Consider the following 20,497-nt stretch of genomic DNA (forward strand, 5'->3'; position numbering starts at 1 on the left):
AAGACAGGTGAGGGGAGAGCGCACCGACGGGAGCCCACTGCGCGCGCGAAGGACCAGGCGGCGGGCCACGAGGCAGGAGGAGGACAGCGGTTCCGAAAGCAAACGGAGCGCGCAGCACGGAAATACTAACCGGGAGGCTGCGAGCGAGGCGGAGCAGCCCAGCTCCAGCTCCGCGGGAGAGGAGGGAGGCGGCGGCCCGCCCCGAGCAGCAAAAGCCATGTCGGTATCCTCAGTCCCGACTCCAGTCCAGGCTCCGGGGCTGTGGTTCTCGGCTCCCCACTGCGTCCGGGCGCCCAGGTCCCCGCCCGCGCCCCCCTTCCACTTGGCCTTCGCTGCAGGGCGCCGGCCCCACCAGGCGGGGCCCCCAGCTCGCTGCCCGCAGAAGCAGGGACAGCGCCTGACACCGGGAACAATGGCCTCTGTGCTTCCAGGAGCCCTCCCCACTAATCAAAACACGGCTCTTGTTTGCAAAACAGATTTTTAATGCCACTCACAATGCCAGGAGGAGGACGAGCAACAATGGCTGTTCCTTACACAGAATGACCCGCTCAAGGAGCTCAGGTGCCTGCACAATGGCAGGAGAGTTAGCATTTTTTACAGCCGTCCTGTTCTCCAGGAAATGCTTATCACGCAAGTATTAGACTATCTACCCCCGCCCAGGGGACGGGAAAATAGTAATTGATAGAGAAGAGTGAAGCACAGATAAAAACAGTACTTTGGATAAAAAACCCACATCTTCAATAAATGCCCCAAATACGGAGTAAAGACTTAGATTCTCTCTCTCTCTCTCTCTCACACACACACACACACACACACACACACACACACACGGAAACATGCTAATAGATGAATTATGGAAAAATCTTTAATGAACTTATGTAATGAAGATTTTGAAAATAGATACACGTAAATATAGAGTTTGATTACTATTTTGATTTGTTCTCATGTAACTAGGTAAAAATATTTTGCTTCCTTCGGTAATATTTGCTTCAAGTTAAACCATTTCTTTTGTGTCTAGCAATTATGCAAGCCACTCCATTTCATTAACTGTATTTTAAATTACTTTAAATGATTTCATGAAAAACAACGAGCCAAAAGAACAACTCCTTGTCTTACTGAATTCTTTGCAGGGAAAAAAATTGTTAATTATAATAATATTTAAGAATATTGCTTTTACAGTCATTTAACTAAAAGCCAGAATGGGCATCTTGGGTTATTACTGAAAAGCTTATTCTATGTTAAATTTATAGATTTAATATTGGGAAATGCTTACAATAAAAAAATTGCCAAACTTAAAATATAAATTTCTACAGAGCCAGAGTACTTAATTCAATTGGATTAAATTATGACTTACATGAAGTTTAATTAAAGATGGACACCTACCTTTTTTATTGTTTTTGTCTGTACCAAAGCGAGTTCTCTATTCTCATCCGCTACATACAATGAAAGTTTCACATATGGATCACTGTAAGAAAATATTTCAGATTTAATGAGGTTATACTTTTCACTTCAAAAAATACAAAAATACAGACAAAAACCTAAGTGCAAATGCACATATCAGTTAATGACCCAGTTTATACAAATTCCACAAACTAAGCAGTAATATTTTCAACATGCCTAATAAGGAAATATACAAGAGAAGTTTCTACCAACCAATCAATGATACTTATTTAACAACAAAAATCTCGGGGCGCCTGGGTGGCTCAGTGGGTTAAAGCCTCTGCCTTCAGCTCAGGTCATGATCCCGGGGTCCTGGGATCGAGCCCCGAGTCAGGCTCTCTGTGAGGCAGGGAGCCTACTTCCCTTCCTCTTTCACTCTGCCTGCCTCTCAACCTACTTGTGATCTCTGTCAAATAAATAAATAAAATCTTTTTTAAAATCTCTCTCAAATAAAGGGCAGGGGGGCACCTGGGTGGCTCACTCAGTTAAGCATCGAACTCTTCATTTTGGCTGAGCTCCTGCTCTTGGGGTCCTGGGATCAAGCTCCATCAGGCTGCCTTCTCTGTGGGGAGTCTGCTTGTCTCCCTCTTCCTCTATCCCTCCCCCTGCTCGCAGATACTCCCTCTCACTCAAATAAATAAATCTTAAAAAAAACAAAAATAAAAGCAAAAAATATTATGAAACATACACTAACTCTGTTTTGGGGGTGGGGGTGTGCAGAGGGAGAGAGAGAGTTTCAAGCAGGTTCCATACCCAGTACAGAGCCCAACACCGGGCTCTATCTCATAACCCTGAGATCATGACCTAAGCCGAAATCAAGAATCGGGAACTTAACTGAGCTACCCGGAAGCCCCTACACTAACATTAAAGATAATTAATTCAAAAGAACTAATCTGCCATGTTTCTTTTCCTAAACACAGATTCTGAAAAGATTACAAAAAAGATTATTAAAAGGCATACCGAATTTTTATTAGGGTAGTAAAATCTAGCCAAAAAAATTTAGTTTATATCTTATTTATATTCTGATTTCCATCATATAGGTAAAAATGATTGTTCCTTTAATGAAGGTGAAACAGGCACTGTTCATCTAAACCAACACCTATCATTTTACAGATTAAAACAAAAAATCAAAACCCAAAGAACTGAAGTGCTGAAAAGCAAGAGAGATTTGTCCAGTGTTACAGATTTTGGTAAAGGCTAGATAACTGAACACTTATAGCAAGAAGTATATTAAAAGGACTACTCACTGTAGAGTTTCTACTAGGAGTCTAAGTCCATTCACATGTTCTAGTCTTACTAAGTCTCGGACACCTCAAATCTACTCAAACTGTCACTCTTTAAGGGTTTAAAATCCAGGTTCTTCTGTTTCACACTGGAAATCCTGAAAATCATAGATAGGGCCTTCATGTATTCAACTCCCAAATTTTCACTCATCTAATTAATTACCTGTAACTAATGACTGATTTCTATCCCATTTGAATATTACCCTTTAGTGGCTATGCCATGATGATTAAACCTTTTTTGGGGGGTGGGGGGCAACTTCTAGAATATTTCCAAAGATTACAGTGCATAATAAAATGCTTTAGAATGATTTTTATTCAGTACCTCAATAAATATGCCATGAAATCCTTTTAAGAAAGAGAAAGGTTTGCTAAAACTCAAAGTTCGGTAATAATCCAATATCCCAAACAGAAATCCAAAGTCAGTGAAGAATATCGTTGGTATATATAGTTATTTACTATTCATAAACTGCATCTTAATGGAAGCTACAACACATCTTCAAAAAAAAAAAAAAAATGGAAAACCAGCAACAAAATAGTATTCTATTATCAGTAAATATTTTTAATATTCTGATTTTAAAAGGGATTAGTCAATTCTTTGCCTCCGATCCATAAACTATCAGTATTATTTGATTAAAGAATATCAAACCCAATGTACCTACTTCTTATCTGGATACTCAGACTCTGAATAAAGATGAATCCAGAGCTACAACCTCAAGACCCCAAGAATACCTTCCTAATTAGAACCACAGTCTAGGTGATGAATCTGAAGTCAGTTTTAAGGTCAGAGGCTCTTGGACTTCGGCATATCAGTACTCGGGCAAGGGGGTAGCTGAAACTGCTGGGCCCCAAACTCAAAGACCACCCCCTCAACTGCAAAGATCCAGTAAAATCTGGGGTGGGACCCTAGAATTTGTAAATTCAAAAATATATATTTATTTGTTTGTTTGTTTGTTTGTTTGTTTTTTTGATACACCAGCAAGAGAGGGAACACAAGCAGGGGGAGTGGGAGAAGCAGCAGCCTTCCCGCAGAGCAAGGAGCCCAAAGTGGGACTAGATCCCAAGACCCTGGGATCACGACCTGAGCCCAAGGCAGACACTTAACGACTGAGCCACCCAGGTACCCCTAGAATAGTATTTGTGATGAAGTCCTGCTGATGCTGCTGCTCTTGATCCTGGGACCACACGTTCAGAACCACTGTTCCAGGTAGTGTTAGAAAAGAGTATTTTTTAGCTATAGAAACTAATTTTCTATTTCCAGCCACCAAGCTACTGCTAAAAAAAGCTCAAGGTCTGGTATCTCTGTTATCTCAGAAACAGGCTCTGAGCACGCCACAGGGATGTGTGGGCACGCTCTCTCGCTCTCTCACTCTCTCTCTCTCTCTCCAGTACTACAGAAACACCATAAACTCTGCCGGCTGCCATCTCGTTCTCATGGCCCTCGGCCATCACAGCGCTGCCTATTACATCACGGCAACAGAGACAAGCGTTTGTGTGAGCGGTGTATGCACATCCTTCTACTAATCATTTATTCACTCCGCTCTGAATCCCCCGAATAGTTCACGGCGAGTGACACAGGCAGCTGGGAGTTGAGAGCGGGGTCTCTGAGTGGGACAAGGTGTCTCAGCCATGAGAGAAGGCATGTCTAAGCGTGTCGTGAGCGCTGGTCCACGTCGGGAAGTACTAGGCGCCCGTGAAACATCACCAAGGCAACTGGAAGAGAGAGCAGCACGGAGAGATCCAGAAGTGTGCCAACGAGCTGAGGAAGGACGGTGAGAGGTAAGGACACGGGGAGGGGGCGCCGGGCACAGGCTGAGCTCACTGGTGACAAGGCATTGTAAGTTCAAGGGTGGTGGGGTGGGGGTGGGGGGACAGACCAGAGACGGGTTCCCCATTCTTTCTCCCTCTCCGCTGTACCATTCACATCGAACAGTACTGACTGAGCACCAACTACATTCCAGGGACACTGCTCCGAGCGGACAAGAGTCAGTGAGCTGGGGAAAGGAGTGAACAACAACAAAAATGATGAAAACAACAAAGATCATTAATGGTCATTTGGGAATCATCCCACTGATCTCAGCTGAGTGAGGAGGATGGCGCGATTCCATTTCAGCAAGGTGAACGCTAGGGCACGATGCTGAGAAAAGGGACGAGGCACTGAGCACCAGAAAGGGAGCAGGAAGATGCTAGAGCAGCCCAGACAAGAATCCTTACTACTCCAACTGTGGGCTCAACTGGCAGCAACACGACCACCACAGGTCCAGCACCCAGTCCGTGCCTGCAACCGTGAGATACGCGCAATAGCTCACTGGGTCCTCAGTGCAGGTTCGGGAAGTCCGCACCTTTTGTCAGATGAGAAAATGAGAGAAATCACTTGCCCAGGGTGGAATCGTAAGCCATGCCTGCTCCAGAACCCAGCGCTCGCTGGCCAGCCTTGCTGTCACCCGCTACCGGCTGGCCACCAAGGGAGCTGGCTGGAAGGAACGTCTAGGGGCAGGAGCTCCTAACATGATGCCAAGTCGGAAAACATTCTGTACTGTGACTGCTCTTATGACCTAAATTTTTATCTTTGCTGCTGTCGTATCTGGAGGAAGAGTAAGTCGCCTGACTGTCTCCCTCTGGGAAGGCCACACCTCGAGATCTTATCTTCTCAACACCCCCGGAATAACTAGCTGTACACCTCGGACGAGTCACTTTAACACTCAGAACCTCAATTTTCGTTCTCTCTGAAATAAAGGGGTTGGTTAGACTCAATCAGTGGTTTTCAGACTACAGACGCCACAGAGCCTTTCTTCTGCATTAACTGTCCCAGGGACTCAGGCTACCATCCCCCCTTCGGCTGTTTCACAGACTGGGGCTTCCATGTTAGAATTTGGGTGGGAGCAGGGTTCTGTAATGGGGGGGCGGGTTTAGGGGCGCCTTGATGGCTCATTTGGTTTAGCATCTGACTCTTGGTTTTCGGCTCAGGTCACGATGTCAGGGTCGAGGGAAAGAGCCCCAAGTCGGGCTCCACACTCAACGCGGAGTCTGCTTGAGATTTTCTCTCCCTCTACCCCTCCCCCGCACCAGCTCGCATGCTGTCTAAACTAAATTTTAAAATCTTTAACAATAATTGGACTACACGATCCCTTTTAGTTAGAACATTCTGAATCTCAGAACAATTCAGACTCACTTCTCATCACTCATGGTAACACTACAGCCTAGTCCATCTTAAGGAAACACAGCTTAACTGCCCAAGATACAGGAGGAATCAGGAATAAAGCCCTGATCTCTACTAACAGGCCTTTTCTCTGTCAGAGGATAAAGGGTAAAAAAGCCCAGAGTTCTGAGTATGTGAAACCACTCTTGGTCACCACCGGGCTGAAATTTTCCTGTACACATTACCAGCTTCTAACCAACCCACCTGCTAGGAAAAACACATGACCTAAACAACAAGCCCAACAAAAGGGGCCCGTGTACCATGTATGTTTGTGCCCTTGAGTCTAGGGCAGGGAAATGAAGGCTCCTGGGGTTAGGCCACCCCCCACACATTGGAGGAGAAGCTGTCCCTTCAGGGCCTTCATTTCTGAACACGATGTTCTACAGGAGTGGAGAAAGGGAGAACTCAGCTTCCAGAGTCTTTTTCACACCTGACCCCACGTATGCCCTCCAATAAAAACAGCAACTGTGGGGGACCCTTCTGTCCTCTGAAGTTCTACCTCCCACATCCTCGACGCACTCTGTACCTTTGCCAGGCTGACTCAGTCCTGAGGTTAATGCTTAGTTCAGACGCGCCTCCCCACTCCGAGGTGGGGGAAGCACCACCAGGTTCCACCAGGATCCTTTTCCTGACACAGAAGCAGCTCCTTAGAAGGTCCCAGTATGGGGAGCAGATACAGGGTATGGGAGCAGGTGCAGAGAGTTCTGGCTTTCATGTTACTCCTTATACACGGCTGGCAGATTTTGTTGCTGGTAACCATTAATACATAATACTTTTATAATAACAAAACAAAACAGAAGGGGTAGGGCACAGAGGGAAACAGGCAAGACAACCATCCCTCCCTCCCTCACCAGGCTTCTCCATTTGATACCCTTGACTGCTTTCACTGGCGTCTCTAATCTCTGGTTCACCAGCACGGAGTGACCTTCAGACCATTCTCCAACGAAATGGGAACGGTTTTTAACTCAGAGGGTTACTGTGATGATGATTAGATAAAACTAGGTGCGTGTATTAGGGGCGCCTGGGTGGCTCAGGCAGTTAAGCATCTCCCTTCGGCTCAGGTCATGATCCCAGAGTCCTGGGATGGGGCCCCACATCAGGTTCCCTGCTCAGCAGGGAGACTGCTTCTCTCTCTGCTTGCCGCTTTGCCTACCTGTGCTATCTGTCAAATAAATAAATAAAATCTTTAAAAAGAAATAAAATTGTGTATTGATATCGATACCCAGTCAGCACCAGACACACGGTACAAGTGCCTCATAAATGACAGCTCTTATGATCACAGATTCTGTTCTTTCCTCTTGTGAGACTTTCAAGGCTCTCTGTTGTTCCTTCTGACTCCCACTTCTGCTGTGATTGCTGCTCTGATTGGCCCCTGATGACCTCCTCGTGACACTGGGGGCGGGCCAACCACAGCACAAGGACCTCCAGGCTTCCTCATTCACACTGCGGGATCTAGGGTAGAGATAATCGGCTCAAGGTGTTCACAGCTGAGCCCAGAATCCACTCCTCGCGACTAGTTCAGGTCCTAATGGCTGGTGTGCAGGACAACTCAGGGCCAGCATGAACATTTCCCTTACTCAGCTCAGTTCTTTACGGATTAGAAGAGAAATTCTGTTTCACAGCCTTCTGCCTTCTCTGCACAGTCACGTGCTTTAGGCACCACTTTCTAAGCCTCTGAAGGAGGCAACAAATTGATAATAGGATTCAAGCGCCCTATTGACTGGCTGCCTACTCTATTCAAGGCAAGGAGACAAACAGTGGAAAGAAGACCCTGTCCCTACCCCATCCGAACCGGGCACAGAGAAGCAAAGCAATGATTCAGACAGGGTGTGCCCAGTACCCAGGAATACAGCACTCCACCGTGCCTCCTGACCTCACGCTCACCTTGGTTACCCGTCCCCACCCCAGGCCTGCCAGATCAGAACCTCCAGGGCTGGGACGTGGGATTCTGCATCTGTCAAATGTTCCATGTGATTTCCATGCACTGGGCAATCTTGGCACCCCTCCCAGAGGCCAAGAAGGGAGGACCAAGAGCAAAGTGAGATTTCTCTGAAGGGGAGAACATAAGCAAAGGTCCAGTGGCAGGCTGGAGCCAGGATGTTTGCCATAGCTGCAGACCAGAGGGCTTGGGAGGAAAAGGAAGCTCCAGTTCAAACCACAGGGAGCCTTCTATGCAACTAAGTGCTGGGCATCGCCACGGAGGGTTTGGGGGGCTTCCAAACCTGGCCCCCTTATTTGTAGCTGTATGTGGAAATCTCCTGTGTCCTCTTTGTCCCTCGGTAATAGGGAGACAAGCAGTACTTCCTTTTGTAAGGAGGCTCTCAGGAGGACTGAGATAACCATAGTGCTAGACAGACAGTAAGCATTCAATGAATTTTAGCTGCCTCTGCCACGACATCACTGTTATCACGGGTTTTGGAAAGGGAAGGGTTTTTGTTTTGTTTTGTTTTTTAAGATTTTATTTATTCATTTGACAGAGCAAAAGCAGGGGGAGAAGAAGGAGGAGAAGCAGACTCCTCACAGGCTCATGCCACAGAACGGGACTAGGGCTTCAATCCCTTGCTGGGCCAGCACATCAGTCATGGAGGAGTGGGATGTGCCCACTGACAAGGCTGCTCTACCCTCTGGGGCGAGGCCCATGAACCCCAAGGCACCACCTTTACGCAGCTCTCGAAGTCTGAGCCATCACACGAGAGGCGCTGGCATATTCTGTGTCCTGCCCACGAAGATGCATTTGTATCCAAGTCTCCAAGGACGCATCCAAGGCCATCGTCTGTCCTCAAAGAATTCTAATGACTGAGTGTTATTTACACAAGAAGTTGTTAAGTTAGAATTGGCCTCCAAATCTTTATGTCTCAATTGGACAAGCCAGCATCTTAAAGGCGCCTGGGTTCCTCCGCACTTTTCACTGGGTATGTACAGTTCAGAAGAGAAAATGACCTTGGAGACGCAGGCTGTTCACTCACAAACAAGACCCTGCAGCTGCACACCCAGATGATGATTTTCTGAGGGAAGAAACAGAAAGTGTCATCACTGAAGCCCCAGATGCCACAGGCAATCAGTGGCTAGAAGACAGACCCTGCTCACTGGAAGGAAATCTCTCTCAATAGTCTAACAATTGAGATTACTTGTTGATGCTCAACAAAAAAATTCCACAAGGACCTGCTCTGTCATGAAATGTCGCCAAGGAACCTCAGTCACAAGGCACCCTGACCTTGCAAAACTGCTAAGCAAAGACCATCGAAATTGCTGTCCGTCCATCCTCAGCGCAGGCCCTGATCTTATGAGCATAGATTCTGTTCTTTCCTCTTGTGAGACTTTTAAGGCTCTCCGTTGTTCCTTTGACTCCCACTTCTGCTGTGACTGCTGATCTGATTGGCCCCTGATGACCTCCACGTGACACAGGGGGCGGGCCAACCACAGCACACAGACCTCCAGGCTTCCTCATTCACACTGCAGGATCTAGGGTAGAGATAAACAAAGGTGGAACCAGACAAGAATTCAGAGATGGGTCTGGTTCCACCTTCGTCACCAGGAAGCACAGACACTGCAGACGTGGCCACTTCTCAGAGAGCAACAGACGTAAGACCTGCTGGGCCTGTGCACTGCTCCACCCCCGGACCAGCACCAACTAGGACCCGCAGTCGGAGGAAACATGACCAGAGTGAGGCTTGACCCTCTCCATCTGACTGGCTCAAATGGTCCATGATGAACAAGGATGTATAAAGGCGAATACTTCCGTGCAGATCATTTACTGATTTTGGTCAGATTGAGCAGTCTTTGCTGAGATCCCTATACCTTAGAGGAGGCCGGAGGGCCAAGGGCTGCCTAGGCCGCGCAGAGCATTCGAGATCGCCAGCAGCTGGGTTGGAATGACACTGCCTTGTCCCCCGTCCCCTCCCCCTCCCTGCTATCAAAGCATCCCTCCAAGTATCTGGATATCAGAGGAACAACGAGAAAGGTCTTCCATTTTTAACTATTTTTCTCCTCTAAGGGAAACACCACAACCACAGCCTGAAGGAAGCAATAATTCTTTCCTGTAACATGAGGTTACTCAGTATGTCACTGGGACAACCCGTAAAAGGGCTGTGTCTTCTTTCCCTCTTAGCCAAGAACAGAGGGCTAGTGTAGTATATTACGTTGTGCCGTAGATCAAGATTGTGTTGACTACCTGATGTATCTATTCAGAGAGACTTTGCCAACCCAGAGAAAATCTCATTGAAAAATCTATTTGTTGAAGGTTTTTCCTCATTCTTTTCTACAGCTGACTATTACAGCACTGTTGCATAAAGTACTGACAACTGTAATAATAGCATAAAATAAGGAAAAATATTACCTAGAAAGCGTGAGCCTAAAACACAAATTTAGCCGTATTGTTGAAACTGAAGTTTTTAGTCTAAGAAATTGTCGAAGACATAAAAGAGGCAACAATCCTAAAAGAGGCAGACATCTCAGTACTACCGGAAAGAAATTATTCCAAGTTTTCTGGACAGCAACATGACAGCAGGTATCCCATATAAAGAATTGATGCCTTTAACTCAACAAATCTATTTCTGAGGATTAATCCCAAAGAAATCATCAGACATGCAAGCAAATATTTACCTAGAAAAGATACTCATTACAACATCACACATAAAAAGAAATTAGAAACAACTTTACAGTCCAATAGAGAAATGATTGAGTAAATTATGGTATCTTCACGTGCTAGAATATTAAAACCATGAAAATTATGTTTTCAAATAATATTTGTTAAGTGGGAGGAAATAATCATGGTATAACATTAAGGAATAAGCAGGATCTAAAAATTCTACATACATATGAAAATAGTTGAGAAAAATGGAGCTGAAGTTAACAGTTGTTCTCTCTAGCTATGCTTATGAATTATGTTTATTTTCTTCCTTGTCATTTTTTTTTCTAAAATTTTCTACTGTGAGCAAGTACTATTTTTTTTTTAAAGATTTCATTTATTTTTTAGACAGAGAGAATGAGAGAGAGAGAGAGAGAGAGAGAGTGTGTGTGTGTGTGTGTGTGTGTGCACGCACAAGCATGGGCAGGGGAGGGGAGGGGCAGGATAGGGAGAAGCAGATTCCTGACTGAGCAGAGAGCCCAACTTGGGGCTCCATCCCAGGACCCTAAACTGAAAGTCAGCTGCTTAACTGACTGAGCCACCCAGGCACCCCAGGAAGTACAATTTTTATAACTGCAAAAAGTCATGAAAATACTAATAATAGTTACACTTCAACCATAATAAACTCTTTGACAAGGCACTGAAACCTGTAATTTCATGGCTAGTCTACACTACGGTAACAAACCCATAAGGGCTTCAAAAAATTTATTTCTACTCAGAAAAGTGCCTTAAGTGGATGAGTACTGAAGATTTTTGAAAGAATATGCATATACATTGCAGCCCTTGAGACTTAATGAAAGGCATGAGATATATTACTCGCCACCAATAGTGGCAGTGAGTTACTTTATACAATCTTTCAACAAACATGGGACAGCCATGGTTCAGTTGACAGACAAATGAATTCTCATGTGGGTTCGAGGTAGGTTAAGGGAGGCATTAAAACTTTACAGCTTAGGTGTATTCTGTGAAACTGCTAAAAGAAAAAAATCCACTTTCTGATACTTCCATTATGATTTTGCCACTGGGAGCAACTAGTGGCTTACCCCATCCTAAGACCTTCCCTGTCACCTAAGCCTTTAATTGCTAGTCAAGACTGACTTCCTCCTGGTCCCCTGCCATCTACAACCCCTCCCCTGGGGGGTCCCAAACTTGGTCCCAAACTTGGGCCATAGAGAACCTGGGAGCCTGGCAGGGGAGGGCTTGTTACTGCAGGCCCGCCTGTCTGTCTCTAACACACAAAGAGTTTTCTTTATATCTAGGCAGACATGCAACAGCCCCTGAAAATATTTAAGCTACAGTTTGTTTAAAAAAAAAAAAAACAAAAAAACACAACAATCAAAAACCCTTACTTAAAACCAATGTTTTCTTATGCTGTAATAGTATAATTATCGTTCATGTTGTTGCTAGAAAATTGTTTCACCTATAAATTACTGAAACGTAATACAGTTGCCAAAGAAAGTGATAGTTACAACCTGCCCTTATCTCCAGCGTATTGTCTCTTCCCCCACATACATGCAACTACCAAAGGTTAAGAAAAACACTTCTTTCCAGGAATGACTTAACAGAGAACAGCTGACAAAGCCACAGGAGAGGGGAAAACAGAAACTGCTCCCTTTTCAGAAATGAATAATTGATTTACACCCACAAATAGTCACTGAGTGTCCACCAGATGCAAGGGATTATGGCGGGTACTCCCGGGGGAGGTCAGATAAGTGGGAGGCAGGGGACAGATGAGGAGGGGCCCTTAAAGAGGCTGTCTTCCCTTCCCCTCCAGAAACACCAAAGTCAGATGAATGTATGTAATACAGGTGTGTTGCCTTTATGGAATTGGTTGTGTATATTAAGAACTCAAAGAAGTTCATCGATTTTTATGATTATTCTAAGATGCTCTGAAATGCAGGGAATATCTTCTATGAACTGTAGTAGTAACTTCCAGATGCCCTCATATGTATGTGTACACATGAAATGCTATGTAACCATTAAAATGGTATTAATGGTGCTCCCTGCAGCAGCACATATACTAAAACAATATTAATGAACTTGATTTAGTTGCCTTTAAAGAAAGTTTTTAAAAATCATGTATTGCAACTAAAAAAGCAAATAAAACTAGTACGCCAAACTATAAAATGGTGTTTATTCCTGCATTAATGCGACCGTGCATGATTTTTTTCCTCCTTTCCTATCTCCATATATTCCAAACGAAAGAGGCATGTTACTGTTGAGCTGGGATGCTGAAACGGGAGGTGATAGAGCTGGTGGGCTTGGGCTTCCCCCGCTCCAAAAATGGTCCCACATGGAGCAACTAGAAAATCCCAGTTAAAAATGCCACATGTGTGCCTATTAACGAACTAGATGGGAGACAAGACATTTGAACCTTAACATGAATCTCTCATTTAACAGCCAGAAGGTACGTGAGAGGGCAAAGAGGTCCCAAAGAACCTTAAAGGAAAGTCATACAACACAGGAAGTGGAGTGCAAGGGAGGATGTTAATTTCCGTTCAATGTCCTGCTGGCGAGCTAGGCTTCATCATCATTTTAATAGCATGCATCTCCCTGTGGGGGCCGTGGCAATGAGGTAATGTTTAGTCACCAGGCCACAGCACCTCCCTTCGTATCCCTTTAGGAGGTTCTTCTAAGAAACCATTCTGCCGAAGGCCTCGAGGGTTGTCCTCCACACACATTCGAGGGGGGGGAGCAATTCAAATCCGTGTGCTTGTGACAGAAAGCACCCCTGATCCAAACTGCTGAGAAAAGACTTTGCACAAGAGTCTCTCCACCGAAAAGGTCATTCAGGAATTGGGGGGGGGGGGGGGGCAGCACATGCACACTCACCAACCACATACACATACAGGAAGGATGCCCCAGCTTCAGAGTGTTTGGAAAGTTTAGGGGGTTTACTGCCTTAATATAATGGAATACCCCCAAACAATCCATTGATCAAAAGACATGAACTTCCCAGACTAGAAATGGAACAAAAAAGTTAAAGTGAGTTTGACTGCCCTCAAATAGTATGGTGGTATTGTCTCTCAACATGCAGAACATTAGGGAAATCTTTGGCCACACAAGACCATTACAGCAAACACAGCTGCATATATCACTAATTCCAAATTGTCATGATAGTTCAGAGGTACTTCTAATCCTTTCCTTCGAGCACTATTGACTAGTCACGTTTGTTACAGCCCCAGGGCCAGCCCCACGGTAGACAATAACCCAAATCCACAAGGGCCCTAATCCCAATACAGCACATACTAAAGCCCAAAACACGTATCTCAGGTTCACTTCATATAAACCTCAAGTACTCCTTAGATGCTCTGGCTGAACACAGATGTGTGACTGGGATGATCTCCCCATTCATTACCTCCCGGCATAGACCCAGACATGGTTCCATGAACAAAAATTCTACCCGGAAAACACATTTTTTAATGTGCACACATTTGTTTAAAAAAAAGTGCACATGCCTGCACACACGTGTACACACACACACAGCCTTACTACTGCTGAGAGCATACTTGGTCTTTGTCAATAAATCATGCGTGCATTTGATTCCTTAAAAAAAAGGTCCCAGAAGAATATCCATGGGTAGTAAATCTGTATGACAATATAGCCCCAGTATAAAAAAGCATACTTTCAAATTTACCACACCATTAAACTCCATGTCGTCAGTCTTCACTGGTCTTAAATATTTAAGTAGCTATCCTATGTATTTAACTGAGTAATTAGCATAACCCAGAAGTCATATGTTTTCTAAGACCAATTTATCGCTAATATGCTTGTACATTCACTCGTACATTCTGCAGAACTCATTCCTGCCTGTAAAAGTGTTATCCACCCTAAATGTTTCTGTATGGTTATAAGCTTCCAGAACTCCAAAGAAGTGAGACAGGAATTCCAATAAGTAGCTCAGGCAGAAACTCTCTGGGAAGGGCAAGCATGTTAAACAGATGCATACATGGCTATCAGGAAATCCCTGCAAATACCAACAGCTCTCCCACTTAATGTCGAGAGGAGAGCCACGTTCTCCTTCCAGAACTTTCATTCAGTCTCCCCCTCCCCTGCTAACAGAATCCTGAGCTGGCTGAACACAAGTTTCAATCTTACAAGTCCTAGAGATCCTAAATGATCATGAAACCTAAATGCTAAATCATCCCCAAAGAAGTTCTTTTGAAAACCATACAACTCAACTCTACTATTTAAGCAGTATTTTATACTCCAGCAGAAACAGAAATGCGCTCGATCTATTTAACTATCTAGGCCAGAGAAGGCAGCGTATATGGGGCACAGAGTCTGCACGTAAGAAGTCTTGTGTCACAGAGGATAGTGCTCCTATGAAAAATCAGGAACTTGGTGAGACTTACCAAGAAAACTTTCTAATATTCCCCATCTGCACCCCACATCCTGTCACAAGATGGCTTGTCCTGCCAAGTCTCCTCCTCACCTTTCTCCAGGTACCTATTAAGGGCTTCAATCTTGCTTTCGCTTGGCAGTGCCTATCCCCTGATGGTGACTGCCCACAGGAAAGATGAGCTTGCACAACTGAGAATATCCACACATGCCCTGTCTGTTGTACGAGCACTATGAAGAGGGCTCAAGTGCAAACAGGTCCATTCTCTAGCACACCGCATCACCACAATGGCTGTGACCTAGGGATTAGGAATTCCTAGAGGTTCTCAAACTGAGGCGGTATCAGATCACTTGGGAAGCTGACAAAAACACAGGTTGCTGAATCCCAATCCCTGAGTTTCCGATTCTGGTCTGAGGTAGAACAGGGCAGTCTGCATTTCTAGCAACTGGCTTATGTGTCCCCCAAACCCTTACTCTGGGAAGCAGGGAGACTCTACTTCTTCCTCTTTGTTTCTCCAGGATCCAGCACAATGGGTTCATTCAGGTCAGTATTTCCACCCCCACTATCCCATCAGCCCTGAGAGCACGAGGAGGGTACAGCCTCACCTATACTGGACGCCAAGGTCTTTAACGCTTGACATTGCCCTTGTTTACTGGGGTTGTAAAGGGCAACCTACAAGGCCTACCTGTCATTTTAATTAACCAGTCAGCACTGCTTTGTGTTTATTTCAATGGGGGGAAAGGAGAGAGCGCGGAGCAAGGGCAAGTCAGTTCTTGCCTATTTAAAAAACACACCATTGTCTAATGAGAGACCGGTTACAGGTACCCTGCAATAACACAAACCCATCAGGAATTCAGTTCTCAAGAAAATACAGAGGAAAAATCTGAGATTCGATCCTTTGGCCAGGCTCTGTGCTCTTACACGAGGCCAGTGGGATACCAGTACCCGCTCACCTTCTCTTGTGGCTCTATTGAGAGTCAATCCAACTTGAGTATCATCAAAGACAAATTCAAAGACATGTTCTTGTTTTTTATGAATTAGTTCCCTTTACCCCCAATTTATCAAGTCGGTAGCCGGAAAACAACAGGTGCATACACGCAGACCAGCACCGACATCAGCCAGTGTGGGACCAGACCTCCAGTCCACTCCAGTTACTCACCAGTCACACCGAAGCCATGTCCTTGGCTAATCCCACCTGATCAAAAGGAAGAGCGCTGGTCAAACAGGGCAACTGTGAGCTGAGGACAAAGTGCAATCAACACTGAGCTGTGCCTACCTGGAAAAGATGGCCAAGACCAAAGCAGACAAGGATTCAGGGAGCCCGGCCTTTATTAACTAAACAGAGGAAAAGATACTTTCAATGAACTCGGAAGAGCGCTGGATCCCCCAGCAGAGGTGGGTTGGTACACTCCGGGGCTCTGGGGCTGTGTGGGGCACAGGGAGGCAGGTGGCCACTGCACCTCTGGCCATCACAGAGATGGACACAGCTGAGACGCCCGTGTGCCTGGTGCTCGGGAGCAATGGTCGAGCAGAGGGACATCAGCTCTGCTCAGAGAGCGCCTCAGACGGACAGGACAGTGCAGGGAGTGGAGGGGACCCAAGGTCAGAGTGTACTCCACTCCATATATCATTTGCACATCAACACCCACCTCTGTCCCCCCAAGTGCTGACTCTGTGCCAAGCACTGCCCTACAACTTTCTGTATAATCTTTCCTTAAACCTACTTAAAAAAGTTTCTAGATTTCTCAGGGGTGGGACACAGTCAGGAGGTAACAACCCTAAACTGGTGTAGTTTTTGCTACAAGAACCTTTCTTCTCACAGACAAAATTCTCTGAGGAAAAGGGATTCCTCCCTCACCTGAAGTCAGAATGAAATGTGGCAGCTTCCAAAGCCTGGGCGGGCAGTCCCATGAGTGGCGCCCATTCAGTGAAGCAGTGGGTGGAGTGGGGCGAGGGGGTGGAGGGGGCACCAGGGAAGCCCTGAACCAAGGGTCTCGAGCTTGGCACACACCTAAACACAGAAAGAACAGAGAAGCTCATCTTGAACCATTCCCTAGGTCATGGGCTAAATCGTGCCCCCGGCCCAACAAAAGACAGCTAAGTTGAAATCCTAAAACCAGCGCATCAGAGTGTGACCTTATTAAGGAAACAGGGCCTTGGGACACCGGGTGGCTCAGTCTGTTAAGCACCTGCCATTCCACTCAGGTCATGACCCCAGGGTCCTGGGAACGAGTTCCACATAGGGCCTTTGTAGAGGTAATCCAGTCAACGTGAGGTCATTAGGGTGGGCCCTAGTCCACTACAACGTTGTCCCTACAAGGATCAACATGCACAAGGGAAGATAATGGGAAGACCCATGGGGACAAGATGGCCCCGAGGCTGGGAGGATGCATCTGCAAGACCAAGGGAAGCTAAAGATCACCAACAAACGCCAGAAGGGGTAAGAGGCAAGGGAGGAGGTCCCCCCAGAGCTCCGGAGGGTGCACGGCCCTGCCTATACCTGGATTTCAGATGTGCAGCCCCCACAACTGAGAGACGATATATTGCTCAGTTTTAAGCCACCGGGATGTGGTAGTTTGTTATAGCCAACCTGGGAAACCCAAGTCCGTGTTAAAGCCAGTTTTTCTGAGAAACCCTTGGGCCCAAATGTGTTCTCAACCTCTCACTCCTTTCTTGTTTTAAAAGGAGGACCCTGACCACTTGGACGCTCACACAGTGTGCCCAGGAGGGGCTGGGGCAAGAAACACAGTCCAACGGTCCATCTCTGCATGACGTGTCATAAGAATCTCACCGGAATTGAGATTCCTCAAGTCTGTTCAGGTCAGGTTTTGCCATCAGATGAGTTTCCTACAAACCTACAGAAATATTCCCAACTTCCAGGGCTCTCTGGATTCTGGGACTGATAAAGGAAGGATCTAGAACAGATAAGGGACTACGGGCCTGTCCCATGTTGCAGAACAACCCTTAAAACACACATCCTCCCTGACACCACCTGCCCATCCCCGTTCAGACTGTGCTCGGAAAACAGCTGCCAAGGAATCCCGCAATCCCCCACGCAAACGAAAGCATGCTCGCAACTCTTAAAAACATAATTTGCAAAATAATTTTTTGAAAGTCTTATCTGCAAGGCTGTTACACATGCAAACAAGCCACAAGACCCTCGACCTTTCCATTATGCAGAGTTTTATACCATGTCACCACAAGGCTTTTTAATATGAAATTTTTTAAAAAGATTTTACTTATTTATTTGACAGAGAGAGAGAGATCACAAGTAGGCAGAGAGGCAGGCAGGGGTGGGGGGGAGCAGGCTCCCCACTGAGTGGAGAGCCCGATGCGGGGCTCGATCCCAGGACCCTGAGATCATGACCTGAGCCGAAGGCAGAGGCTTTAACCCACTGAGCCACCCAGGTGCCCCTTTAATATGAAATTTTAAAAGAGAGGCAATACAATTATGCTTTGCTACCACCACCGGAAGAAGAACAAGTATAATCAATAGCAAGTAGGCCAGGTGCACCTGGGTGGCTCAGTGGGTTAAGCCTCTGACTTTGGCTCAAATCATGATCCCAGGGTCCTGGGGTCGAGCCCTACACTGGGCACTCTGCTCAGCAGGGAGCCTGCTTCCTCGTCTCTCTATGCCTGCCTATCTGCCTACTTGTGATCTCTGTCAAATAAATAAATAAAATCTTAAAAAAAAAAAAAGTTAAAAATAAAATAGCAAGTAGGCCAGATGGTGAAAATGCCCCCACCTTAATGCCAGCAACAGAGAACGGTCACAGGGCACAAGTCCCCATATACCCCCACCCCCAGCCGATGCAATAAATGTACAGAACATACTCACATTTGGACTTCCTGGCCTGGATGTTGTCAAGAAGAAAGGCAGCTTATAGAAGAAATAAAGGCTTCATCAGCATGAAATATTTCGGTTGACTTGCTAGCTCTTCCTTGGTGTGACCACCCCCAGACCCCTTTACCATGTCTCCAAAGCTGGACACACATGGAAGATTTCCTCCTTTTGTTCAGACATCGTAAAATTCTCCCTAAGTTACTGTGCTAGATGAGACTGGCTATCGAAGGACTTGTAAAGAGAGCCCCGGGTAGGTTCTAAAATTGTTAGTGGGTATCGGTCCTATTCACACCACCCCACGTCTCATAGAGGGTGTCTGAGCATGAAGGTTTAGTCACTAGGTGACTCTGTGAATAGATAAAGGTGTTTCTGCTTGTCCCTGTGTCCCTGAAGTACTATTAAGATAATCATGGGGTGAGAGCACACAGAACAGATTAAGACAATCTACCCAGAACAAAACACACCTTTCCCATAACAACTACGGTGGTCAGACCTCTGTAACATAGAAATAGGACATGGGATCTTTGTTTTCCTTGTACCTGGTGCTTAAGAATTTCTGCTAGGCAGTAAGCGCAGAACCTAGCTAAACCATTTATTGCCAACATCCACACCTGATTCCCCAAATGTGCCAATCGCCCATCTTCTAGGTCTTCAGCCCACCTGCCCGGATGCATGCTTGCTCACAGGTGACCAGGTTTTCTCCTCTCATTGCAGGGGAAATCCAGGTAGCCGTCACCACCCACCCCCCTTCTTCCCAGAGCACAGCGCCCTACACCAACCGGCCTCCCCATGCTCTACCCTCCTACAGCTGTGACTGTTGAGACCACTCCTCACCACCAAATCACCGGGCCTTTCTGTATTATTTGTCCTTTCTTAAGTGTGTAAATCTTAATGCTCTTAAACTGTTTGCAAGACACTTAAGGCCGCCATCTGTGTTTGAGGCTAGTCTGCATTTTCCACCAAACCTCTCACAATAAATATTTTCTGGCTGCTTGCCTTCCTACCCATCATTACGACAGGGTAACTTCTTCCAAGGGTCACACACTTAGAAACAGAGTCTTGCCCAATTGCCAAAGCATGCATTTCTCAAGTTTATTAACCTCAAATTCTTATGTGGCTGGTGTGGATCGAGATACCCTGGAACAGTGATCACAAGTAAATAAAATATCCCATATACCACACTTGTGGGTGCAGCCGGTGTCCCCACGAAAGGAGACATAATCTCTCCCTTCCTTGGGTCACTAGGGGATAAGGCAGGTTACATTACCCCTAGCAAGGTCAACATGCACATGCACTTGCCTGTTCTGCAGGAGTAATATTCAGTAACCACAATGAACAAGCAGTTTGAGACCTCGGCAATTAACGTACAGGTAGCGGCATGACTCCTTATAAGCGAGCACAAAACCCTGCCCAGACCCATGCAATCTAAATTTGAGAAATGGTATGCATGGGGATAACCTTGTATTCTAGCCAAATACCAATTATTACCTAATTAGATTTATACTCCATGTTCTGTAGTCTATAATTTTGAGGACCCAAGTCTTGAGCACTAGGCAAACAAACGAAGGACGTTTCTGGCCATCCACCCTCAGTGATTCAACACCTTGAGGATGAAATTCACTGCAGGCCCCAACCTCCTCTATTCCACAAATCTTGCTGATGCACAGCCAAACATTAACCCAACTGCCCAAGCCCAGCCCGAAGGAATCACCCACTGTGAATTACTTTGTAACCCGCAAAACTAAGTCGGGAGAATATGCAGTCT

General features: G+C 45.9%; 1 protein-coding gene across 7 annotated transcripts in view; it reads right to left on the reverse strand.

The window, feature by feature from the left end:
• The window catches only part of NEDD4L (NEDD4 like E3 ubiquitin protein ligase), a 340,580-nt gene that overhangs the window by 144,757 nt on the left and 175,326 nt on the right, over positions 1-20,497 (reverse strand). For 5 of the 7 annotated variants that reach the window (XM_082699466.1, XM_082699467.1, XM_082699471.1 and 2 more), the window contains one exon: positions 1,384-1,465. In XM_082699466.1, the coding sequence (XP_082555592.1) occupies positions 1,384-1,465 (82 nt within the window). Of the gene's footprint in view, positions 1-130; positions 629-1,383; positions 1,466-20,497 lie in introns of those variants that run through there. The other 2 variants (XM_082699472.1, XM_082699469.1) reach the window with 2 other exon arrangements.

The sequence above is a fragment of the Mustela nivalis genome (assembly GCF_964662115.1).
Source record: "Mustela nivalis genome assembly, chromosome: 14".
NCBI lineage: Eukaryota > Metazoa > Chordata > Mammalia > Carnivora > Mustelidae > Mustela > Mustela nivalis.